This window comes from Chelonoidis abingdonii, chromosome 3, assembly GCF_003597395.2.
Source record: "Chelonoidis abingdonii isolate Lonesome George chromosome 3, CheloAbing_2.0, whole genome shotgun sequence".
In the NCBI taxonomy this organism is placed as follows: domain Eukaryota; kingdom Metazoa; phylum Chordata; order Testudines; family Testudinidae; genus Chelonoidis; species Chelonoidis abingdonii.
Genome location: NC_133771.1, coordinates 179,021,939 through 179,049,777, shown reverse-complemented (window position 1 = coordinate 179,049,777; position 27,839 = coordinate 179,021,939). Strand labels below are relative to the sequence as shown.

Below are 27,839 nucleotides of genomic sequence, written 5' to 3'. Positions count from 1 at the left end.
ATGTTGTGCAATTTGTCTTTTTTTAAAACAGTGATGCAGTTTCATTACTTAAGTTACACAGTGATATCCTCATTCCAGGAGATCTGTTTTCTGCTCTCCATGAACACACATCTCTATTCACATCAATGGGAGATATGCACACATAACAAAAAGAAACATAATCCCCAAACATCCTGGCACTTAGCTAGGCATGCGGCAGAAGTGAGGAAGATGGAATGAGCTTGTCCAAAAACACGTTTTAAAGGGGAGAAACTAGCCAAAGAGGACGTGACCTACATGTTTTGTTTCACACTTTTGAGGAAGATTGGTGCAGAAGTTAAAGTTGATCACAGGCAGGTTTCGAGTCTGGTTCTACTGTGAAACTGATGACAAAAATGGCATTGTGAGATTCCTTGTTTATTGAGTCTTAATCATTTACATATTAAATGTGCCCAGCTGACCAGTAAAAAAAAAAAAAAAAAAGATGTTTGTAATAACTCAAGTAGAACAATACTAAGTTATGTACAAAGCCAATAAAATACTCATATCAACAGCAATACACACACTAGCAAATTAAGCTTCAGTTTAATAATAATTTTACACAGTTGCTCCTGATACATTCTATGTGAGATAATGCCATCTCAGGAGAATGTCTGAAAGCCCTAACGATAAACAAAACTGAGACTCTGATATCTGCAAACAAAAAAGACAGCGAGAGACTGCACCACAGACAGAATACACTAGTACATTTCTAAACAAGAAATTCAATCATACTGTGAAAAAACCTTTCCTGCATACATATTTTCACATATGATTACATATCCGATGAGTCAGGATGGAGAAGATACATGCAACTTTTACTGTTTCTCCATGAAGCAAGAAAGACTCGAAGAAGAAAGTGCCCAGTCTCTCAATACTTCGCCAATCTGAGATACTATTTACATTTTCCTGTGCTTGGCATACAGAGTTGCAAGCTTCCAACAGAAAAAGTGGGAGCAGTGAAAGGACTATTTCTTCCCCACTCATACCCCATCTGAGTCTTATTCCTGAATAGGCAATGATACGGAAGGAGAGAGAGAGAAAGATTAGACTGTCATCAAAAACTGGAGACTGGAGGTTTGTCCTTTTCTTGCTTTGTCAACTGCTCATGTCACCTCCCCACCTGGCTGTACTTGGGTCCTAGTCAAATGCAGCAGGAAACAGCTTAGTATAGTCCTTATTCTCAGCTGTACACCTCAATATTTGTTCCTCCTGGAACTGAGGCAACTCTTGATTGGGAGGAAGGAAAGAGGACATCTCAGTCTGAAATACAGCATGAACGTTCTGGAAAAGGGAGAGAGAATTAGGGTCAGGATTGGTGGTTAAATTCTGGTGTGGTTTGGAAAATTGGCATTGCTACTTTTTCTCTCGACTCATAAGCCAAGATAAATGATGCGAAGTCCATCAAGTACAGAGTGATTTTCTTGGTCTGTTAGTTGTCATTAACATCCCAGATGTCCCAGGGACACTCTGGCTCTGTTCCATGTCAAAGTGGAGATGTTCCTGCCAGTAGATGGGGAAAAATGCAAAAGATCTTAGTTAAAAAAAACCCATACACATAATTAGCAATAATTACTAAACCACCACTACCATGGGGGCGGGGTTCACAGCCTACAGCGGACGTGACCTGTTGTTGTTGCTCAGAGTTAAGAAGCTGGTGGGTGAAGGGATTGCTAAAAGTCATTTGGAACCCTGTAGCATGAAAAGAAATGTTGTTAGATTCAAAATATGTAGTGAGTCTTTTTTATAGTAACCACAGGAGAGAACACTTGCCAGAGTCTTGTTACACACCTGAATCTTCTTGGCATCATCCTCATTTCATTGATCAGGATTGACAAAGCATATTGCAGGACTTAACGACTTTCTGCAGAGAGAATTCTACTTTTTGGGTGGGACTGCTCTTCTCAGCTACCAAGAAATGTTTTAATTAATCTAAGTTGTTTGGGCTTTTGCAGCAGTAGCAACAGAAGGAAAGCGATTGCATCTCCCAGAGTAGATAAAAGCAGCAGCATGAGCCTAGAGGAAGACTCCAAAAGGTCTGTAATCTTTCCAGAAAATATGACGACAGGGATTTTTGGCATCCAATGAGTATGTACAGAATGAAGAATTGGGGTGAATGAAGATTATGCACATGAAGTTATTTTCTCTAAAAAGGTGAAAAGTTTAAATTTCGCTATAATTATATACAGTGAAGTTTGCAATAAAAGTAATCCTGCAGAATGCATTACATAAATCAGAAACATTTTTGGTCAGGATATGGGAAGTCAATGCCCTCATCCAGAAGAATTAAAAGACTTACCACAAAGAAATGATAAGTGCATGCAATTATATAAAGCCAGCTTAAAGCTTTAAGTGTTTCATATCAAATGTGTACAGTGTAACTTAAAATAAATTTAAGACACATGGACTCCTTTGAAATCACTGGGGTATTATTGTTCACAAGTCTGAGAATTGGCTTTAGAAACACAGAAATCTATGGATGAATACAGTTCTGTCTTTGGAACATTCTTTTTTTAAAGTTCCAAGTTCTCAACCTAAAATTTGGATTCCTGCTCATTGTGTTTTCTTGCAGTTCTTCCAAACCACTAGCTCCCAGCCTTTTCCAATTGAAAGTACCGACTGTAGCTGAGGACCTGAAATTGGAACAGTTGACTTCAGGAGGTTAGTCTCCCATGGAAAAACAGTGCATCTGTCATAATATCCAGTCTTCTGAATTCCCCCATTCCATTGGTCATTTCTACAAGGCCACAGCTGGGCTTGACTGCTCTGTCTTGCCTATTTCTTAGATAATCTGCTGGTTCCTGTATGAGAGATGAGCTGCCAGATTAATGGGGCAGCTGAGAAGACATGAAAAACTTTAGGAGAACTGTGCCCACACCAACTCAATTACTACTTCGCTGGTTTGTGTAAAGAGCCACTATTATTCATGAAAATGATAAAAATGAAAAAAAAATACACAGCAAAACAAAACCTTTTAAAGTCGATTCAGAAAGCCATAAAAGTAATATTTTGTACAGAAAAGAAATGTACATTCTCTATCTAGCTACAATATCCTTCACTCGCAAAGAGACAGTGTGGTATTACGCCTCATATTCTTCATAGTAATATTACTGTGATATGATTGTGGCCTAGCTATGATAAATTCTACTCAAGATATCATGTAAGATATCACTGAAAAGGTTATGATTCACTAAATATAATTATCCTATTTGTATGCATGTATCATTTTGGTATCTGAAGTTAGGAATATTGTCTCTGCATCTATTACAAATGGCTGGCTTGGATGGGCCTTTTGGGAGAACAATAGGTCTTAGCAGATGCTATGGGAAGCCTTCCGGAAGATGCTACAAACAGCCTTTGAGTCATGGTTTCTATGTCTCTACAGGGGCAGGTGACCAAGTCACCTGTGCCTGGACTCCATCTTCGAACGCCAGTTTTTTTCCACTGACTGGGTGTGGGAACCAAGAGGGGAGACAAAGGGTTCCCAGCATATGCAAAAAGCTGTTTAAGGCTGGGGAGTGACATCATCATTGTTCTTCACTGACTCCCCACCCAAGGAGACCTTGGAAACACCTGAGGAACAAGGACTGGACTGGGGGAGAAGGGCTGAACTCAGGCTACAGGGATTTCTAGCCTGTGAAAGGAATACCTGGAGTTTTCAGCTGCAAGCAAGTGCAGCTTGCTCTCAAGAATCTCTGCAAACTGTCTAAATCAACAATTAAGATGAGAATTTGCTACTCATAACGAATCTCTTTAGTATATTAAGCTTAGATCACATTTTTGTTTATTTGCTAGGTAATCTGCTTTGATCTGTTTGCTATCTCTTATAATCACTTAAAATTAGGGCTGTCAAGCAATTAAAAAAATTAATTGCGATTAATCACACTGTTAAAAATAAGACTACCATTTATTTAAATATTTTTGGATGTTTTCTACATTTTCAAATATACTGATTTAAATTACAACACAGAATACAATCTGTACAGTGCTCACTTTATTTTTGATTACAAGTAGTTGCATTGTAAAAACCAAAAGAAATAGTATTTTTCAGTTCACATAATACAAACTCTATAGTGCAATCTCTTTGTCATGAAAGTTGAACTTACAAATGTAGAATTAAGTACAAAAAAACCTGCATTAAAAATGAAACAATGTAAAATTTTAGAGCCTGCAACTCCACTCAGTCCTACTTCTTATTCAGCCAATCACTCAGACAAACAAGTTTTTTCACATTTACAGGAAATAATGCTGCTCGCTTCTTGTTTACAATGTCACCTGAAAGTGAGAATCGGTCAGTGTTCTCATCGCACTGTTGTAGCCAACACTGGAAGATATTTACATGCCAGATGTGCTAAAGATTCACATGCCTCTTCATGCTTCACCACCATTCCAGGGGACATGCATCCATGCTACTGACGGGTTCTGCTTGATAACAATGCAAACAGTGCAGACCAACGCACATTCATTTTATTTATCTGAGACAGATACCACCAGCAGAAGGTTGATTTTCTTTTTTGGTGATTTTGGTTCTGTAGTTTCTGCACTAGAGTGTTGCTCTTTTAAGACTTCTGAAAGCATGTTCCACACCTCATCCCTCTCAGATTTTGGAAGGCGCTTCAGATTCTTAAACCTTGGTTCGAATGCGATAGCTATCTTTAGAAATCTCACATTGGTACCTTCTTTGTGTTTTGTCAAATCTGCAGTGAAAGTGTTTTTAAAATGAATAACATATGATGAGTCATCATCCAAGACTGCTATAACATGAAATATATGGCAGAATGTAAGTACAACAGAGCAAGAGACATACAATTCTCCCCCAAGGAGTTCAGTCACAAATTTAATTAACGCATTTTTTTTTAATGAGCGTCATCAGCATGGAAGCATGTCCTCTGGAATGGTGGCCAAAGCATGAAGGAGCATACAAATGTTTAGCATATCTGGCACATGAATACCTTGCAGTGCCAACTACAAAAGTACCGTGCAAAGGCCTGGTCTCACTTTCTGGTGACATTGTAAATAAGAGGGCAGTATTATCTCCTGTAAATGTAAACAAACTTGTTTGTCTTAGCAACTGGCTGAACAAGAAGTAGGACTGAGTCGACTTATAGGTGCTGAAGTTTTTAAGTGCAGTTATGTAACAAAAAACAATCTACATTTGTAAGTTGCACTGTCACGACAAAGATTGCACTACAGTACTTGTATGAGGCAAACTGAAAAATACTAGTTCTTTTGTTTATCATTTTTATAGTACAAATATTTATATTAAAAATAATATACACTTTGATTTAAATTACAACAAAGAAAACAATATATATCAAAAAATAGAAAAACATCCAAAATATTTAATAAATTTCAATTGGTATTCTATCATTTAACAGTGCAATAAAAACTGCGATGAATTAATTTCTTAATCGAGATTAATTTTTTTGAGTTAATTGTGTGAATTAGCTGCGATTACTTGACAGCCCTACTTAAAATCTATCTTTTGTCTAAAACCTATATGTGGAAATCATAATTTGAGGTAGAAAGCTGTGTATATTCCTCTCCATATTGAGGGCAGGGGCAAATTTCATGAGCGTAGACTGTACAGTCTGCAGTGCAAGACAGTATAATTTTGGGTTTACCTTCTGCACTTGAGTAACTGAGCAGTTCCTTAGCTGAGCCTTCCCATGCAGAGCTAATCTCAGCATGTCTGTGTAGCTGCAGCCGTGTGTGTCCCCACCTATGTGTGTGCTGGAGGGGACTTGAGAGAATGTCACAGTAGTACAGTGTAAAAGGAGCACAGGCTGGTGAGTCAGGCGGGTTCAGTGGTACACTAGTTCCAGGTAGCATCCTGGGGGAAACCTGTCACAGAAAGATTCAGTGATCGAACAAGTATTTTTCTTTTTTAATTACTATCATCCTAGCGCAGTACTTAACATAACTGTTTTTGTCCTGACTTTTTCAACATTACAATGCTGCTGTTTCTGCCAATCTAGTTACATTTTATACAGGATACAGAGCCTAGGTTAATGGCTCAAATCTGGATCAAATGCATGACAAATATAACATAACTCAGCTGTTAGTGGCCCACACATAATGGGTTTGAGGGCCTCAGTCCAGTTCCTACTGAACAAGTGTCCTCATCACAAATACCGCCATCCCAAAGACACTAACTGCTCCTCTTCTTAGCAATGTCAGCAGAGAGACCAAAAATTGCCCAAGGATTGAACTACATTTCCACCCCTAAGGAGAACCCCTCTAGAAAGGGTTAATGCATAATGCCTGGGCTGTGTAGAGAAGCTTTTATGGTATCTGCCAGTATTACAGACTCAACTGAATAAAGGGGTCTCAGTCTTGAGGAATGTCAGGTCAGCACCTTTTATAAGCATTACATTTAAAAAAAAAAAATTAAGTACCAATAATTTCCTCCTCCTATCCTTCCCCCACCCTGCAAGCAGCAGCGTATTATCGCCTAGGCCCAGGGCGGCAAATTTGCAGGGGCGCTCGTGACCCCTCCCCAACTCCGCCCCTTCCCCAAATCCCCGGCCTGCCTCCTCCCCAAGGTGCGCCGTGCTTCCCTCCTTCCACCTCCCTCCCAGGCTTGCCGCGTGAAAGCACTGGGAGGGAGGGAGAAGCGAGAGGGAGGGAGGAGCGAGTAGCGGCACGCTTGAAGAAGGCAGAGCAGAGGTGAGCTGGGGCCCGCAAGGAATAACCTGGGGGGTCTGGGAACCGCTCTCTGCCCCAGCTCACCTCTGCTCCACCGCTGCCACCCCCCAAGCATGCTGCAACTCCCCTTCTCCCTCCTCCCTCCCAGGCTTGCCGCGCAAAAGTACTGGGAGGGAGGGAGGAAGGGAGAAGCGAGTAGCGACGCGATCGGAGGAGGTGGAGCAAAGGTGAGCTGGGGCCTGCGGGCGCTGGGAGTAACTCTGGGGGGGCGGGTCAGGGAACCACTCCCTGCCCCAGCTCACCTCCATTCCACCGCTGCCATCCCCTGAGCGCGCCATAACTCGCCTTCTCCCCCCGGCCCAGCTTACCGTCGGGGAGCAGAGGTGAGGTGGCGGGGGGAGGGGAGGCAATTTTTTGAAGGCCTAGGGGTGCCAAATTTGTTAATCCACCACTGCCCTCAAGCCAAAAGAAGTAAAGTTCTATATGTTAAGTGGTGGGAGGGGTGTAGGTCCTAGAACTCCAACATAGCTTTTTAAAAAGCTGAGCCTAATTTCATATTTGCACCATACACCTTTGAACCACTACATCCATTATTAGCTAAATAATAAGAACTCCCCCAAAACAGCCTGCAGGCTTACTCATGTGAAAAGCAATGCCTTAAAACATGTCAGACCTAAATATGTATTTACATAAGCTTAAGTGGTGTTTACTTCAGAACTGTAAATTGCTCCATATCTTGGGTAAAGTGTTTTTCTGGCTTCCTTTAAACATTTTTTCTAATAGTAATGACAAAAGCACACCTGGAAATTCAGACATTTCCCTTTGCTTCAGTAATGTTAAGGATATGAAAATGGCAAATGGCAGGATATTAAAAGATAAGACTTCAGTGTATGCACCTATGCCCATTTTTCTTTGCTAGTTTCACTAAAATGTAAGTAAAAAACAGAATATATCAACCTCTCAGCTGTATATTTCCTGGCTGTTGTTAGTTGGTCCCTCACAATAACACTAACAAAACTATTATATTTGTAATCAAATATATTGTATAGTATATTACATACTGTATTAAAATGAATATTTTATTCAAAAATAGCATAATATTGTAGCAGCAACTACACAAAAACCAAACACACTTCCCAAGCTTCTCTAATTATGCACCTTGTTACTGATCTGTATTTAAAAAGAAGCAGGATGGTATACTCATATCTTACAATGAGTAGGAAATATTTTCTCTTCCATCAGTAACCAGGGAGAATGTTAAAGACCAACTTTTACTTGCACACAAGAATCACAGAATCATAGAATATCAGGGTTGGAAGGGAGCTCAGGAGGTCATCAAGTCCCACCCCCTGTTCAAAGCAGGACCAATCCCCAACTAAATCATCCCAGCCAGGCTTTGTCAAGCCTGACCTTAAAAACCTCTAAGGAAGGAGATTCCACCAGCTCCCTAGGTAACCCATTCCAGTGCTTCACCACCTCCTAGTGAACAAGTTTTTTCTAATATCCAACTTAAACCTCCCCCACTGCAACTTGAGACCATTACTACTTGTTCTGTCAGACTGAGAACAATCTAGATCCATTCTCTTTGGAACACCCCTTTCAGGTAGTTTGAAAGCAGCTATCAAATTCCCACACATTCTTCTCTTCTGCAGACTAAGGCCTGGTCTACACTACGCGTTTAAATCGATTTAAAGAGCGTTAAATCGATTTAACATTGTACCCGTCCACACTACAACGCCCTTTATATCGATATAAAGGGCTCTTTAAATCGATTTCTGTACTCCACCCTGACGAGAGGAGTAGCGCTAAATTCGATATTAACATATCGGATTACTCGATTACGGTTAGTGTGGACGGAAATCGATGTATTGGCCTCGTCGGGGAGGTATCACAGTGCACCACTGACTGCTCTGGACAGCATCTGACTCGGATGCAGCGGCAGGGTAAACAGGAAAAGCCCGAGAACTTTTGAATTACATTTCCTGTTTGCCCAGCGTGGAGCTCTGATCAGCACGGGTGGCGATGCAGTCTCAATCCAAAAAGAGCTCCACATGGACCGTACGGGAGATACTAGATCTGATCGCTGTATGGGGAGACAAATCTGTGTTACAAGAGCTCCGTTACAGAACACGAAATGCCAAAGCGTTTGATAAAAAATTCCAGGATAAGCGCGCGTGACAAGCGTAACGGAAGCCGAGACTCAAGGACGCTCATGGATGGAGGGGGTACTGAAGACTCCAGCTATCCCACACTCCACAGCAGTCTCTGAAAAGTTTTGCATTCTTGGCTGAGCTCCCAATGTCTGTAGGTTCAAACACAGTGTCTGGCGTGGTTCAGGGACAGTTCCTCAGTTTCTTTCCTCCCCCACCACGTGAAAGAAAGGGAAGAAATCATTCTTGACTACTTTCAATGTCACCCTATGTGTACTGAATGCTGCTGGTAGATGCGATGCTGCAGCATGAAGAGCAGTATCCGCTCCTCTCCCCCTCCCCAGGTGGTAACGGTGCAATAGACTAGTAACCGTCTCATGAATATCTACATGTTGACATCGAGGCCAACATTGCTGTTACTCCCGTAGATAGGACAGAACGGCTAATAACCAGCTTCATCATAGCAACTGGGGCTTCAGCCCCTCTCTTTCCTGTATAAGAAAAGATTCTGTACTTCCTGGACTGTCATAGCAGCAGCATGCTGGGCTCCTCTCCCCCATCACTGCCTAGTCCTGCCTGACTATCATCGCGCGGGAGGCTGCTCCCCCCATTTATGTCACTAAACACTCAGTGTTCTTATTCCGCCATTCTTTATTACTTCATACACAAATGGGCAGGACGGTTTGGGGGAGGAGGGAAGAAACAGGTGGGGTTGTTGCAGGGGCACCCCCTGTGAATACTGACACGGAGCAGCTGTGCTTTGATACACTGGTCCTCAATACACTGCCCTTTATTCTAGGCAGGACTGACTCTATTTTAGAAACCATAAGGGAGGGATTGACTCAGTCCCAAGTGAGTCAATCCCATTTGCTTTGTCGTTGCGCCCTCCATTCCAGCCGATTTCAGCCAGGGGCACTCATGATAGCAGCGGACAGTACAGAGGAGGAGAGATAACTGTCATCTCATTGCCAGTTTTTCTCGGCAGTAGACGGTACAGAACGCGGTAACCATCTCTGTCATCATTGCAAAAGCAAGTGAATGCTGCTGTGTAGCGCTGGGAGTATGCCTCTGTCCGTGATCCAGTCACAATACGGCCGGAAAAAAAAAAAATGCTGAACGGGCTCATGGTTGCCGTGCTATGGCGTCTGCCGAGGCAATCCAGGGAAAATGGCGAGAAAGGATTGTCAGCTGTGTTTTCCAGGGAAGGAATGATGATGACATTTCCAGAACCCCGCGCACTATGATTCACCAGGATTCAGTGGCGGGGGAGCTGCGGGAACTATGAGAAGCTACGGAGCGAGTCTACACAATGCAAGTTCAGAATGACGTTAGATTAGCCTCGGACCATGGACGCACAACGCCGAATTACTGTGCCTAGTGTGGCCGCATGAAATCGAATTTATAATATCAGTTTTATAAAACCGATTTTAGCTAATTCGATATTATCCCGTAGTGTAGACGTGGCCTAAATAATCCCAGTTCCCTCAGCCTCTCCTCATAAATCATGTGCTCCAGCCCCCTAATCATTTTTGTTGCCCTCCACTGGACTCGTTCCAATTTTTCCACATCCTTCTTGTAGTGTGGGGCCCAAAACTTGACACAGTACTTCAGATGAAGCCTCACCAATACCAATTAGAGGGGAATGATTACGTCCCTTGATCTGCTGGCAATGCTCCTACTTATACAGCCCAAAATGCCACTAGCCTTCTTGGCAACAAGGGCACACTGTTGACTCATAGCCAGATTCTTGTCCACTGTAACCCCTAGGTCCTTTTCTGCAGAACTGCTGTCTAACCACTTGGTCCATAGTCTGTAGCAGTACCTGGGATTCTTCTGTCCTAAGTGCAAGACTCTGCACTTGTCCTTGTTGAACCTCATCAGATTTCTTTTGGTCCAATCCTCTAATTTGTCGAGGTCCCCATGTATCCTATCCCTACCCTCCAGCATATCTACCACACCTCCCAGTTTACTGTCATCTGAAAACTTGCTGAGGGTGCAATCCCAGCCATTCTCCAGATCTTTAATGAAGATATTGAACAAAACCGGCCCCAGAACCGACCCTTGGGGCACTTCGCTTGATACCAGCTGCCCACTAGACATGGAGCCATTGATCAATACCTGTTGAGTTCAATGATCTAGCCAGCTTTCTATCTACCTTATAGTCCATTCATCCAGCCCATACTTTAACTTGCTGGCAAGAATACTGTGGGAGACTGTATCAGAAGCTTTGCTAAAGTCAAGGAATAACATCCACTGCTTTTCCCTCATCCTCAGAGCTAGTTATCTCATCATAGAAGGCAATTAGGTTAGCATGACTTGCCCTTGGTGAATCCATGCTGACTGTTCCTGATCACTTTCCTCTCCTCTAAGTGCTTCAAAATTAACTCCTTGAGGACCTGCTCCATGATTTTTCCAAGGAGTGAGGTGAGGCTGCTTGGCCTGTCATTTCTCGGATCCTCCTTCTTCCCTTTTTTAAAGATGGGCACCACATTAGCATTTTTCCAATCGTCTGGGGCCTCTCCCATTTGCCATGATTTTCAAAGATATCGGCTATCACATCCGCAAACTCCTTTAGCACCCTTGAATGCAGTGCAGTTGGCCCCATGGACTTGTGCTCATCCAGCTTTTCTAAATAGTCCTGAACCACTTCTTTCTCCAGCTCCCAGACTACTGCACTGGTCACCTCCTCCCCATACTGTGCTGCCCAGTGCAGTAGTCTGGGAGCTGACCTTGTTCATAAAGACAGAGACAAAAAAAGCATTGAGTACATTAGCTTTTTTCACATCCTCTGTCACTAGTTCCTCTTCCTTTCTGTCTCTGCTGGCTGTCTGCCTCTCCTTGCTCTCTCTGTTGGAGGGAGGCTGTGACCCACCTCTCTCTTTTTATACCTGTTCATAAGCAGACCCGCTTCTCTGGTGCTTCCCTTTTTTACTAAAAAAAATTTGGCTTATGAACAAGTATATATGGTAATTGCAAATGAGGAATAGTCATCCAAGGAGGATGTTTCTAATAGGGTCCCACAGGGGTCTGTTCTTGGCTCAATATTTTTCAATGTCTTTATCAATGATCTGGAAGAAAATGTAAAACTATTACTGGTAAAATTTACAGAGGGTGCAAAAATTGGTGGAAAGGTAAATAATAATGGTACTAGCTTACTAAGTAATAATGAGAAGCCAGTTATACAGACAGACCCAGATCACTTGTTATAGTAGGCTTGTTCGAACAACATGCATTTTGACATAGCCAAATGCAAGTCACATATCTAGGAATAAACATAAGGTCTCACTTACAAGATGATGGGTCATATCCGGGAATGCAATATCATTGAAAAGGGTTTAGGGATAATGATAAATAACTAGCTGAACACAAGTTCCCAATGTGACCCCATTGCTAAGTGGGAGAACAGAGTCCTTGGATGTATCCCAGGGAAATATCAAGCAGCAGTAGGGAGGTGGCTCTGGCAGTATTAGCGAGACTATTACTGGATACTGTGTTCAGTTCTGGAGTCTACACTTTAATGAGAATCTTGAAAAATTGGAAAGGGTTCAGAAAAGAGCTACTACAATGATTTGAGGTCTGGAAAATATAGAATCATAGGACTGGAAGGGATCTCGATAGGTCTTCTAGTCCAGTCACCTGCACTCATGGCAGGACTAAGTATTATCTAGACCATTCCTGACAGGTGTTTATCCAACCTGCTCTTAAAAATCTCCAGATTCCATAACCTCCCTGGGCAATTTATTCCAGTGCTTAACCACCCTGACAGTCAGGAAGTTTTTCCCAATGTTCAATCTAAACCACCCTGTGACTCCCTGATACACCCTTATTCACCACTGTCATATAATTAGGATATATTTTGCACAAAGTATGCCTTGTGAGGTATCATTCTAAAAGTCTTGATCTGTTAGACATTAATATCTCGTTGGATTGTATGTGCTATCGTCATATGTGAAGATATGAATTTTGGCTATGAATATGTTACTGAAATGTGAGGTTGAAAACACCCACAAGCAGCCTTTCAGGTACAACAGTAAAAAGGCCAAACAATGTTAATGGCTTATTGAGGAAATGCACACAAGCACAAGGATTACCCCAGGAACTGTGTACAATAGAAACCTCTCCAAGATAGCACTACACAATGGGAACTGTTTGACCCAGGTCACAGCAAAAGAGCTTTCCAGCAAATGGGAAGAAGACATAAAAGGGGGAAATGACATCATGATGGTACCTCACTCTCCTTACAACAACGCACCTGGAAACACCTGAGGAAGTGATGGTCCCAGGCTAAAGGGATTTCTAGCCTGTGTATGAAAACCTGGGAAACCCAAGCTGCAAAGCAAAGGCAGCTAGTACATCAAGAATCTGCCAGCCTGTTTATCACTTAGGGTGAGGATTTGCTAATTCATATCCTACCTATCTAGTATATTTAGCCTGTGATACACTTTGACCCCCAGATCCTTTTCTGCAGTACTCTTTCCTAGGCAGTCACTTCCTATTTTCTATGTGTGCACCTATTTTCTATGTGTCATTTCCTATTTTCTATGTGTTCCTTCCTAAGAGGAGTACTTCACATTTGCCCTTATTGAATTTCATCCTACTTACTTCAGATCATTCCTGCCATTTGTCCAGATCATTTTGAATTTTATTCCTATCCTCCAAAGCACTTGTAAGCCCTCCCAGCATGGTATCGTCCACAAACTTTATAAGTTTACTCTCTATGCCATTATCTAAATCATCAGTGAAGATACTGAAGACAGCTGGACTCAGAACTGATCCCTTTAGGATATGCCCTTCCAGCTTGACTGTGAACCACTGATAACTACTCTCTGGGAACAGTTTTCCAATCAGTTATGCAGCAACCTCATAGCAATTCCATCTAGGTTGCAGTTCCCTAGTTTGTTTATGAGAAGGTGGTGTGAGACAATAAACCTCACTAAAATCAAGATATACCACATCTACCACTTCCCCCATTCATAACGCTTATTATCCTGGGTCCAAGAAATGTGCCTTATATATGAGAGACTTAAGAAGCTCAATGCATTTAATTTATCCAAGAGAAGGTTAAGAGGCGACTTGATCCCAGAATACCAGTACCTAGAGAGGAAGAGACTTCTGATAGTAAAGGGCTCTTTAATCTAGCAGAAGAATGCATAATGAGATTCAATGGTTGGAAGCTAGACAAATTCAGACCAGAAATACATAGTAAATTTATTTCTATTATGTAAGAGTAATTAACAATTGGAATAACTTACTTAGGGATGTGCTTGATTCATGAAGTCTTAAATGAAGACTGGGTGATCTCTTTCTGAAAGATATACTATAGTTCTAACAGAAGTTATTAGCTTGCTGCACTAATTACTGGTAAAATTCTATTGCCTGTGTTACGCAAGAAGTCAGACTACATGATAATAATGCTCCCTTCTGTCATTAAAACCTACCAGTCAGGAACCAGTGAAAGACACTGTAATGGAAAACATGTCAAATGCAAGATCTGTGAAATATCTGGAACACTGCAAGAAGGCTATCTATAGATCTTAGATTATAAACCTTTCTGGACAGTGTTCTATCTCAGTCTCTCTCTGTAAGGCACTAGCACATCTCTAGGTTGCATAATAATAATGATAATATGGTAGAAAAATCCAACCCAAAGTAGCCATGGTATGACACCATGACTCTCCAAACCAAACAGCAATACTCTTGATTTGGGTCTATATATCTTGTCCTTTCCAGTAATATGTTATGTAGGCCAGAATCTGTCCAGTTGACTAAGTTGGTGCAACGCCATTAATCTGATTCATCTATAATAAACGATATAATCAAGAAACCTTTTTACTGAAAACGATTTGTCTGATACAATCCACTTGAGGAAATCAGGTTTCTTCACACCATTGCTTCTTCCCCTAAGTGAGTAATATTTAAGCAAATCTACTGCAAACTGTTAGAAGAGCCAAAACAGTCTGGAGTGTTATAAAGAAGGCACAAAGGAAGGTTATCCTGGATACTGAATTTGTTAAGTTTTAGAAAATGCCTTTTAGGCTGTCCATCAAAAGAAAAAAATAAACAAAAAAAACCAATGGATTCTGTGTACACTAATCCCTTGTGGAAATTGTTTTTCTGTCGCTACATTTGGGGCTCTTGTATATCATCAGATGCCCCAGTAGCCATTCCACAGACTTCCTGGACAATGGCATGCAGCGATCTAATTAAAGAGTATGTCAGAACAGGCATTAAGATAGTTATCTTAACAGAACTCTACAGAGTACAAATGGTCACCGTAACCTAGAAATATCTGTTCTGCTTGAAATGATCTACTCCCCATCAAAAAATAATTCAAGGAAATGACCATTTAAAATTTGAGAGTTATTTTAAAATGTAGAATAAATCTTTCCACCAAAGTCCTGATTACCAATTAAGTATTGTCCCACGTAGGACACCCTAGCCATGTTGGCACTTTGTCAGTCAAATGAGCTCATCAGAATGGATGGTGCTCTATGGTAGTTATTTTTCTGAGGAAGTTTACTTTGAAGAGAATATTGCGACTGTTTTAGTAAAAGAAACAAAACATATTTTGAAATGGTCTTGCTATGTATGTAGGTCCTTCTATGGACACCATCATTGTAATAATAGCCAAGTCCCCCACAAACATTAATGAATTTACTGCACAGCATTCCTGTGCTTTAGAGAAGTAACATTACCCTCATTTCACAGATGGAGACCTGAGGCAAGCATGAGAAATTCTTGCTCACTGTCCCACAGGGAATCTATGACTGACTCAGGAATATAATCTAGGTCTCCTGAGACAATCAGATGCCTTACACCAAGACCATCATTTCCTACCTCAGACTGCATTTGGGCTGTGCAATGCACTTCATTTTAATGCATAATGCTCTTTATACTAATAAGATTCACACAGTAGTGGCCCTGCCCCATTGGATGGCACGTTTTAGCAGTTAGGTTATCTGCTGACTGCGTAGTGGCATAATTTGACTATTTGCACACTGAACTAAGGTCCAAATACTTCTCATTTATGTATAATTGCTCCAGATAAATGAATAACCAGAATATTTTATCCATCATCCATTTTTTAAGAGAGTGCTTTGTAAGTATGGGTAAAAAAATAGGATGAAATTTTCACTGGAACACAGACAGAATGTTGTTGTGACTTAGCAAGTGTCACTGTAATAAGAAAAACTCAGGATGTTCATTACTCCGGCCCATATTTCCAGAGGAGCCTCCCTGCTAACTTATGCCAAACTCCCAAATAAAATCTAAGGAAACATCTATTCTATGAAACATTCAAACTCTAATAGCCACATCCATCTCTGTGTAGAGTCTGTCTTGTCTTGGTCTATCTGTTTTGGACCGTCGAATTTTTGAGGCAGGGACTGTTTTGGTACCATCAATCTGCTATGCAGCAACATATTCACTTAGAGTGCAAATGTTTAGCAATGAGAGGCTTTGGTAAATCTTGTAATCCTCTTTAGTGCATATTCAGGAGGAAATCCTATGTTTATGCATATGAACAGAGTATACCAGCCTTCTAATAACATCTATTTCTTAAGAGCTTTTAAATGATTAACACACAGGAAGACAAAATAGGTACATAGCTCCCTCTAGAACTTGTTTTCAGGATGGTATTGGCCATCAGGTGTTGTGGATCAAACAATATATGTAGTCAAAGATGGGAGAACAGAATTCGCTCAGATTATTAGGAGTTGGAATGGCTCTCCAGGTTAGAATACAACCTGTCAAATAGACCATAAAATACTTCTTCAATTACTTCTATGATGGCAGGGGGAGAGACTTAATGGTCTAATATCTCTTTCCAGTTCTAATATCTACATTCTCTATGAAGAGACAATTTCCCTCTCCTCCAAAGTGCCACTTTTGAGCCTGAAAAAAAAAAAAATCACAAAGTGTTTTCATATTTTTTTCCATTTGTGATTCCATAAATCCAGTTCCATAATACCTCCTCACTGCCTTGCTCAGATAAACCAAAATGAGGATTCATTACATTGGAGAGGGCAGAATTTAAGCTTCCCAGTTTCATTGCAGAATGAACTTTTATATCAACTAGCCAGTAATCTATGGTATTTGAAGATATATATATGTTAGTTCAAAAGTATATGGTGGAATTCTACACTGAAAGAGGACTAAAGAAGAATTATTTTATTCCACTGATCTCTTCTTCACTTGTGTTCAGTCAGGTCTGCTTATTTTACTGAATATAATATGTTCTATCACTTTTCACTCCTGTTAGCTAAACAGAGCCAACACAACTAAAGGAGAATGAGCTGGATTCTATTTTGACTTGCACATCAGATAAAATGGCTCATTAAGTTTCAGTTGCAGAATCTTTATGTTTATGGTGATGATGCAAACACCAGAAAGATACCATAGCAGAGTCACTTTTCAGAGTATAAGAATGCTTTAAAATAGTTCTGAGTCACCTTCATAATTATTCACAAACCTTTACAATATGTTTCCCCAATTTTCATGTCCACTCTGCTTTGCACTACACCATGAAGCAAAGCAGCTGAAAACCAGACTCAAAGGGCCACAAGACATAAGCTGTTCTAATTTACAGAAGGAACTGGACTGGTCTTGGGCCACAGGATGGCTAGAAGTTATCTTTCCCTCTTCCCTACCAAATGCAACTCAGAGAATTTCAGCCAAATATTCCAACCAAATTATATACACTGTATGCATACAATAAGTACAACCATGTTCATAAACCAACAGGAAGAGTAATCAACTCTTCTAGCTGTACATAAATAAATACAATGTGGCAAAATTCAGTCAAGAACATCACTGAAAACAGTGCAAAAAGTCTCCATTGTTACATTTATTTCCCTTATTTTTATTCTTTTCCTTATCTCTTATGCAAACAGTGCAGATTGCTAGGAAAAAATGCAAAAAATAATATCAGCTTGAGAACTGCAAAACCAAAGTAATCTGTTGAGATACAGCTTAAAATCTATAGCCAGTTCCAATGCATTACGCCCCACCAGTCATGGCATTTAAAACTGAAAACACAAATATGCTAAATATATCTTGCACAAATTTTGGTACCAGTGTACAACTCTGAGCTAGATTCAAAGCAGAGCAATTAATGAACAGATTCTTCCCAGTGAGTTTTTAAAACTATTACTGCGGGAAATGTGCTAACTACACCGGGCAGGAACATTCATAAAGTTGCATCGTTAGGACAATTATTATGCTTGTAGTCTGTTGCTTTATTTAGAAATTTGTGATCCATTCCTTAATATACTGTAATATACTAGTAGTGTATCTTTATACTTAATTGAATATCCAAAATTTCAGTTTTCTCAGTTTACAGGAGCAATACTTGCTAGTTCACATAAAAAGATTCGTAACATTTAAAAAAACATCCCTCATACAAAATCCTTTACATACCCTCAAGTCCATTGTGATGGCTGTAGTTTCTTTTCCCCAAAATACTTCGGGATGAATGATTAGGGGTTGCGAGCATTCGTTTCGCAGCTGGGGTTTGAAGGCTTGGCATTGACCTCACTACATTAGGTTTCATTGCAGGATGAATCTCTGTTGGGGTTGAGGGGGGAGGAGATTGTAAATATTTCATTTTAAAATGTTTTATCTACTCATTTTATCTATTAAAAGTACGTTTCATTTTCCAATGAACTCAAAGTCAATTTTCCAGCAGGGGTGAAAGTAATTTACAGGACTTACCAGTACTGCCGGAGTCCTGAGGGGGGCGTGGCCTCATCCAGAAGAGGTGTGACCTCAACCGGAAGAGGTGCTGCCTCTCAAGATTTAAAGGCCTGGGAGCTCTGAGCCCTTTAAATCACGGTCCCAGCCCGGCCGCTGGAGCCGCGGGCCAGATTTAAAGAGCTCCTGGGCTGCCCGCAGCGGTGAGGAGCTCTGAGCCCTTTAAATCACAGCCGTGGCCGCGGGCAGCCCAGAGCCCATTCAATCCCTGCCGTGGAAGCCGGTGCAGTCCGGCACAGTGTACTGGACCGTACCGGCTTACTTTCACCTCTGGGTTCCAGGCCTAGCGTGTTTCCAAACTTTTACATAATGGTTCAGTCTCAAGTCTTTGTTATCTTGGCTCTCCCTAAGGTGAAACACATCTGGTTCATTCAGGGCTGCCTGAGGTAACTGTCTTGATTGTTTAACTGTGTGTGTTCAGTAGGTAGGGAAAAAAACACCTCAGCAAATTCCTTTGAAGTTTCGTGCTGGACAAAAATCACATTTGATCCTCACATTGGTGCAAACAAGCTTATCAGGTAAAACCCTTATACTGTGTTTGGGTGTGTACATTATACTACAGTTGGGTCTAGTAACAGTGCATATTATTAAAGTTGCCCCAAACCTCCCATTATAAGACCTTGCTTTTAGTTGCTTATAACTTTGCCAGACTTTAGTCATTTGGACTGAAATTTTCCATGCTGAGTGTCTGCCTCAGGCAGATCTATTTTTGGGGGTGATGGGAGAGGGGTAATTTCAGCCAAAACGGTTCCACTGTTTCTGAGAGAGAAGCAAAAAGAAATTACATTGTCTTCACCACGTTAAAATTCGGATGAACTTTTCTTGAAAAGCTCTCTTGCCCCCGTGCTTTGCAGCAGAGTCTTAAAATGTGTCAGCATGGGGGAGGGGCATGGCTATGTGTCAGGAATGTGCCTTTTGTTTCCCCATGAAAATCTGCACACATTTGCCAAATTATCAGCCTTTGCAAAACTGCAGTTGACATGCTCAGCAGAGACTTGTTAGGATTTGACACGTTTTGAAATGTCTGTCCACACTGAGCATGCTCCAGCTGGGGCGCAGCTGCATTTTCCCTGCAATTAGAACTGCGGGCCAAGGCAGGGCACCTGAACTTAGAGCAAGCAGATGCTCCCTCTCCTGTGCTTGTAATGACTCCCCCACTGCACCCAGACAGGATAGAGGGGAAGCTTCCTGACTGAAATGACAAAAACCAGACTGAGGGGGTCAGTGAAGGGAGACAAGCTGAAGGGGATAAGGAGCCTGGAGAGGGAGGACTGGAGGCGGCAGGGCAGAGAAAAGGAAATTGGGACAAGGACTTGGGATAGGGGGAGCCTGGGACTGGCTGGGCAAGAAGACAGGGATGAGCAGGGAAGACACAGATTGGATGAGGAGCGTGGAAAAGGAAAACACGAGCTGAGGGCAGGGCATGACTTGAGCCTGGGAAGAGGGAGAGAGATTGGATGAGGAACTGGGGGTGGGGCGGGGACTGGCTGGAATTAGAGATGGGGATATGGGAAAAGCTGGGATGTGGGAATGGCTCAAGAAGAGGATTGGGCGGGGACTGAGACAGGAACGACAGGAGGTCAAGGCAAGGATTTTCTGGGAAAGGAGACTGGGACTGGGAAGAGAAGCCTGAGGAGGGCTGGAGACTGGGACTAGCTGGATGAGGAGCCAGGGTGGGCTAGAGACAAGAGCAGGACAAGGGCAGTTCGGAGGGAATGGTGCAGAAGGAGTCATGCTTACGGGGAACCGGCAGCAGAATCTCCCCACTAGAGATACACTCCCAGAGGCAAAGTAAGGTTTCCTGGGGCCTTCGGCCAGGAACTGGGATGGGGCCAGAAATGAGAGGTCCAGGGTGCGGGAGGAGGCTCTGGGATAAGGCAGGGGGTTAGAGAGCGGGGGAAGGGGGAGGGCTCCAGCTGGGGGTGCAGGCTCTGGAGTGGAGCTGGGGATGAGGAGTTAGGGAGCAGGAGGCGGCTCTGGGCTGGGGCCGAGAGGTTGGGTGTGGGGGCTTTCCCTGCTGTCCCCAGGCCTTCTGCTGGGGCAGGCATTGGATCTTCCCTCTGTCCCACAACTGCTGCCAGGGACGGTGTCGGGGGGGAGTAGGGGGGCTTCCCCTGTCCGGCGGCTTCTGCCGGGGATAGTGTCGGGAGGTGGGCACGGGGGCTTCTCCCATCCTGTGGCTTCTGCCAGGGGCTTCCGCCACCTGGCAGCAGATTTTTGCTGGGGCCACTGGGCATAGGCCCTATTGGCCCAGTGGCTTATTCACCACTGTACATTCCTCTCCAGAGCCTGAAATGGAACCCAAAATTCCTGAATCTCAGCATTCCTCTGCTGCCAGCAAATATCTGTGAAACTTTCTGGCAAAATGTCCCATGTCCCTCTAGTGCTGGTCCACAGAGGATAGCAACCCATTATTACTGTCAGTTAATCCAGTAGCTCAAGTGGCAGAGCTCTGCATGATGAATCAAAAGGTTCTAACCTGCTGATGACCCATGTGGGTGACAATATGATACCATATGATAGAATTTCTGTTTTTTAAAACCCTAGGAAATTACACACAACAAAAACTATGTGAAAAGAACATTACTCAGGTTATAAAGTCAACTATGCAAAAGTTAGGAAATGCCTGAACTAAAATTGCTGGAAAATCAATATTAGGTCACATCCTAGGGATCTCATTTAGGTCACTTGCATAGCAGCACAACACATAACCACTGAGCATGACTCATTTTATAGTTCCATTTCAGATATCAAAAGTAAGGTAAATTAATACTTCAAGTACTTATTATTAACATTTATACTGTGCTAATGCCTTGAAGCCAGCCAGGTTAGATATTGCGCTAGATACTGTATAAACATATAGGCTCAGATCCTCAAAAATATTTAGGGTGCCTAATTGCCATTGACTTCAATGACAGTTAAGTGCCTAATAACTTTGAGGATCCGGGCTATAGTAAATTACAATCTTTACCCTCAAAGGGGTTATCTATCTCAGGTAACACTGCTAAGGCAATCAGAATACCAAAAATGAAAATAAATTAGGGACAAGTTTTTTTAAGTTGACTGAAGTTATGAACCTAAATAAGTGACCTAATTTTCAGAGGTATTGAGCACCTGTCACTCCAACTCATCTCTTCTCAACTACTACAGGTACAAATGTTGACGGACATCTGCCAAGTGGAAAAGCAGCTATGCACTAGCGGACAATATAAGACACTCAAGTAAGCAAGATTCACTTCAGGGATTTTTGTTCACTACACACAATGAAAGCTAAATTGATTGCATAGGAAGGAATCCCAATCTCTCCAAGGAGAGGCCAGTCTTTAATGCTTAGTCCTGCTGTGCAATATGCTCCTCAAGGAGCAGAAAAGGGATAATGGAAAGCCATGACTCAGAATGAGTAGGTAGGTGGAAGCCCTTTTGACATTCTTTCAAGGAATGAAGAGAAAAAATGAACTCCTATGAGGCATAACTAAATGTGTTCTAACAAATATTTGATAGAATGGTTTGGAAAAATGAAAAGCAGACCTCTGATATATGGCATGGGATAAATTTTAGAAGCAAAACAATATCCCGCAGATTGTATAAGGTCAGACTTTATTTTATTCAAATATGCACACTAAGCAACACTAAAAGCCACCTACTAGCCACCTTCCGTGGAGCTATTTCACCAGTTGTACTGTTTAGATTTGTAATTGAAACAAACAAATTGGCAAAAGTGAAACAGAGCGAATATTTTCATAATTAATCTTTCATAATAATTTCACCATTTTCACTCTGCAGGCCCACTTTCAGGGAGATAATAGTTCATGGGAATATGTTGTCCTCTGTTTTTCCAAACAGGCCCAGGTAATTCAACTCAGCATAAGAAACTAGATCGCTTAAGGTTGCATTTGCAGCTATTTAGGGAACAAGCAGCTGTGTTTTTCCCTTGATAAGCATAAGGCCACTACTGAGGGGACAAGAATACATGTTTTTGGACTTCTGAGGCCAAAAAGATGTCCAGATTAATAAATAACATCTGCCCAGGACTTTTTCTAAAAGTTCCTATTTGTCAGTTTTAGACATCAGTTTATTAATACTGGGAAAAATCTTGAGACTTTTGTTATTTATTCTGTGTAGACAGATAGTCAATGGGAATTTCAGTGAATATTGTGGGTTGATTTCCACTGTCAGTTACACCTGTGTAAATCGAGAGTAACACCATTGACTTCATAGCATCACTTCAGATTTAAACGGGGATAATATTTGGTTCACTCTTTGTTGCTCTGCTTATTCTTAATGCTTATCTCTACTTCCTTGCGCCTTTAAGAATTAAATTGATGTCTTTATATGGAATAGTATAGCTCAAAGGGGTTTCCCTATCTCTGTAGTGAATGCATAAATATTTAATTGCCATCAGTGGCCCCTTTTGAAGATGATAGTTTTTGATTTATTAATATTGAGCTAAAAATACTGGAATCTCCTTCATCCCCTTCTCTCCAGTACCCCCTTCTTCCCCTTTTTCTTCGTAGGAGCTGTGATCCAAATATGTCATAAAATGCTGATATAGTCTCTTTCCTGTTTTTGTACTGGATAACATCACATCTTTCTAAGCAGGTGTGTAGATTAGAAAAAATTGGCAACATCGTAGAATGGAATTCTGAAAAGTGCTCAGCACTGGCCTAACTCTGCTCCCTTTCAAGACCACCATCGAGTGATTTTGAAAATGTCACCACTGAGATATCAGAGTGGTAGACTTGTTAGTCTATATCCCCAAAAACAACGAAGAGTCTGGTGGCACCTTAAAGACTAACAGATTTATTTGGGCATAAGCTTTCATGGCTAAAAACCCACTTCTTCAGATGCATGGAGTGAAAATTACAGATACAAGCATAAATATATTGGCACATCAAGAGAAGGGAAGTGGAGAACCAGTGATGACAAGGCCAATTCAGTCAGAGTGGATGTAGTCCACTCACAATAATTGATGAGAAGGCATCAGTACCAAGAGAGGGAAAATTGCTTCTGTAGTGAGCCAGCCACGCCCAGTCCCTATTCAAGCCCAAATTAATAGTTTTAAGTTTGCAAATGAATTGTAGATGTGCAGATTCTCTTTAAAGTCTGCCCCCACAACCTGAAGCCCCCAACCTGAAGCAAATACTCACCAGCAACTACACATCACACCAGCCCAGGAGCCAATCTCTGTGACAAACCCTGTTGTCTACTCTGTCCCCATATCTACTCTAGCGACACCATCATAGGACCCAACCACATCAGCCACACCATCAGGGCTCATTCACCTGCGCATCTACTAATGTGATATAGGCCATCATGTGCCAGTAATGCCACTCTGCCATGTACATTGGCCAAACCAGACAGACTCTACGTAAAAGCATAAATGGACACAAATCAGACATCAGGAATGGTAACATACAAAGCCAGTAGGAGAACACTTCAATCTCCCTGGACATTCAATAACAGATTTAAAAGTAGTCATCTTTAACAAAAAAAACTTCAAAAACTGAGCTACAATTCATATGCAAACTTAACACCATTAATTTGGGCTTGAACAGGGACTGGGAGTGGCTGGCTCACTACAAAAGCAATTTTCCCTCCCTCGATATTGACACCTCTTCATCAATTATTGGGAGTGGACCACATCCATCTTGACTGAACTGGCCCTCTCATCACTGGCTCTCCACTTGTGAAGTAACTCCCTTCTCTTCATGTGCCAATATATTTATGCCTGTATATGTAATTTTCACTCCATGCATCTGAAGAAGTGGGTTTTTTACTTATGAAAGCTTATGTCCAAATAAATCTGTTAGTTTTTAAGGTGCCACTGGACAACTCATTACCACTGAGGTAAAAATTATTAAAAAAAAAAAACAAACAGATTGCCGGATCATTTTTCACATGCTAAATATGCCATTTTACACCGATGACTAAAGGCATTCTAACTAAATATTGCAAGCTCAAACAATTAGAATAGAACATCTGAGCTTTTAATAATGTACTTTCTTATTCATACTGTTGCCATGTTGTTATGAATTCCCTTATTGGTGAGTAGGATTTTTAAATACTGTTAACGTATTGACATCTCACTTTCCTCAAAGGAAAAATACTCACCTAAATACCCGATAATACAAGACAGTGGTTTTCTAGTGCTTTTGATCTTTAGAGGACTTCCAACTATTTCACAATGTCGGTCTGCATCTGAGGATAAAAAAATTTAGAAAGTTTAAAAAAAAAATTTAATTTTAATATGCTAGTTCACAAATTACATAAATAATTATGGTACATCTGTACATTTCCTCTATGTATTTTTAGTATGACATATTATTGACTAAAAAAAATATATGTTCTTTTTATCTTGTATTCCTCTGATGCACACATACTAAAGACTAGGATGCAACATCAGGACATATGCTCATCTATGTAAACATGAAAAGATAATATTTGTGAGAACCTATTTTTAGTACACCGAGTGGCTACAAAATCTTTTGGAAAATGGCCAACTCTGTGCAAAAGAAAACATCATGAAGATGAAAAAGTGATTTTTAAAAAAATGAATAAAAATAACAACAAAAACAGTCCTGGGCATTAACAGATACCTCTAATGGTCTAATTAAACAGAAGGCCTCATTGCATTAGTTTTTTACAGGCTTGTCTGGCTCTGAAATTATGAATTAACTGTGAGAAAGGATCATTATTTAAGATTTGGAACTCACTAAATACTCTGCCTACGCTACCCTGGTAATGTGGTGTTATATATCGCTCCTAGTAACTAAAATGTAACACTGTAGATGATTATGACAAGGATAAGCTTAAAAGAAACCTGCTATAACAAGTTCCCAATAACAATATTTATCAACAGAAAAACATATCTTTCATAAATAGAAACTATGGGTTAAATCCTGGCCGCAAAAAAGTCAATGGGAATTTTGCCATTGACTTCAATCAGGCCAGGACTTCATCATTATTATATTACATATTTTTACCTCATTTGCACTTTTGAGAAGGTCCTTCAGCTGTATTCATTATATTCTGCATTTTTTGTGTACCCTATATCAAAGTCATTAGATGGGATGTTTGAATTTACCTCGTTTCAGACAGAGGACTTCATCCATCAGTCAGAACAGAATCATGCAGGAGGTTTACTAGCTCATAAAAGTACTCATCAGACTGCTCATAACCTACTGTAAGAAGTTTCAGGCAGAGAAAAAAATTAAAGTACTCAGCACAAATATCCCAAGTGTTGCATAATTAGCTGTCACAGGATAAGGAATGGGATTCAAAACTCATCAGCTTTTCAACAAAAGAATCAGTTATGGGGCCAATATTATATTGGAGATTCTTTTTTTATTTCTTTTAAACTTTCTCGAGTCTTGTTGTCATTTAAATTTGACAAGAATACAGATGAACAGATTTACCATTGACCTGAATGAATGGAAGCCAAATACATCATTTTTTAAAAATAGTTGGAAAGACTGATTGGTCTCTTTTCCAGTAGCACTAGGAATAATCATATAGTGATTTCAGTGTGCCCCACGTAAATGTATATCGTATAGTTCAAAAGTAGGCTAATTTCTGCATACTTTGTACATCCCAAACTCCCACTGCTTCTTACACAAACACATATTATATGCAGGTACATACACCAACAAACACAATATATATCTACACATACATGTGTGTGATCCAATCTGCTAAAAATAGGGATTCGAGCATCTGACTCCAAAATTCAACCATTTATCCAGTGTCTACTTTGCCTCTGCTTTGTATTTAGTTTTTAAATAAAGAATTCCTTCCTATTCATTTTATCCCAGTACGAAATGATAAACACACACAAACACCCTTGTGATCAGGAGTACCATATAGGTCAATTTATATTTGAGAAAAAGAAAGGTGAAATTTTGCACCTTCCAGAAATTTGTAATTTCATACGCAAGTTCCATGCAATCCTATGAAAAATTTGCATGGTGCTTTGCCAGATCAATAACAGCTGCAGCATTTATTTTCAAACTTTGATTTTTCATAAAGGTAAGTTCACAAGCTTTTTTAATAGGCTATAAAATCTTCATAATGGTTAAAATATATTAAACAGCATACGCGGAGAAATGAGATGATAATATTCTCTGTGCTCCTACTGCAAGTTTCATTAGACAGCTGATATCTGAGAAGCTCAAAGTCTTGAGATCTCAAATACTCTAAAAGCCAAGTACACACAGTACTTTATATTAAACTACAAATGCTCTTCTTGGTAAAAAAAATGCGTTAGGACTAACTCAGCGGACATTATTAAGTAACTTAAAACTGCTACACTTGAAATATTTTAAATGAGAGAAGAGAAAGATGTTTCTCCATTGACTCCCTTAGTAGGATAAACACAGTAGATATTTTTACAGCTACTTTGGGGAGCAGAAGCAGCCACTGTGAAGTAACCTGTGAGATAAACTTAGCATTTTCTGTAAAATGTCATGGAATCAGGGTAAGGAAGTCATGTGCCAGACTGTGGGGGCGGGTCTGAAACACAGCCCAACTACAGTACTGTGGTCATACTGCTTGACCACCACAGAGAGGCAGTGGGTGCAGCAGAACAGACTTTTCCTAAAACAGTCAAAATCGTTTTTAAAACAGTATTCTATATAGTTATCTCTCACAGTATAGGCATACGCTGCTGATTCCCTGAGGCTCTGTTCCTGAATCATGGATTTCTGGTTAAGCTGTGTAAAATACTGAACTCAAAAACCAACAGTTTATAAACGGCATTTATTACTGACATGTTTAATGCTCGTCTTTCATGTTCCTTGTCAAGAAGTTGGGCAGGATCCAGGAAGAGGACTGCCTGAGTTGTCAGAGAAATCAGTCCATCTTTTAAAGGTACGTCTGGTCTTTTGAAGTTTACAAGGGAGGTTGATCCTGCAACATGTGCTTAACGTTACAAACTGGGGGGCTGATCCTGTTCCCATTATAGTTAATTGCAGAACTCCCATTTGACTTCACTGATGCATAATCAAGCCTTAGTGGTGGTCTCAGAGAAGTAATTGGGATTATTACCATCATGAAATCCTGGCCCCAATGAAGCCAATGGGAATCTCACACCAGGGCCAGAATTTCATCCCTACCCTCTTAAGCATGTACATAAGTCTTTGCTGGATTGGGGTCTATGTTTGTAGGAGTTTTTATTGCTATTTATGGTAATAGCCTTGTCTTTCCTACTGGAAGACAGATAGATTGATGTGTCAATAGGATTAACATTAAAGTTCCCTTAGAGCCAGGTGTTCTTTT

At 40.9% G+C, this 27,839-nt stretch overlaps 1 protein-coding gene across 1 annotated transcript in view; it reads right to left on the bottom strand.

Moving 5' to 3' along the window:
- Positions 1 to 397: 397 nt before the first annotated feature.
- Positions 398 to 27,839, bottom strand: part of MTA3 (metastasis associated 1 family member 3) — a 203,865-nt gene continuing 176,423 nt past the window's right edge. The window contains exons 14-16 of the mRNA XM_032774365.1: positions 24,678 to 24,764; positions 18,234 to 18,380; positions 398 to 1,302 (exon numbers count right to left, since the gene is read on the bottom strand). Coding sequence (XP_032630256.1) covers positions 1,277 to 1,302; positions 18,234 to 18,380; positions 24,678 to 24,764 — 260 coding nt within the window. The 3' untranslated portion in view covers positions 398 to 1,276. The remainder of the gene's footprint in view (positions 1,303 to 18,233; positions 18,381 to 24,677; positions 24,765 to 27,839) is intronic.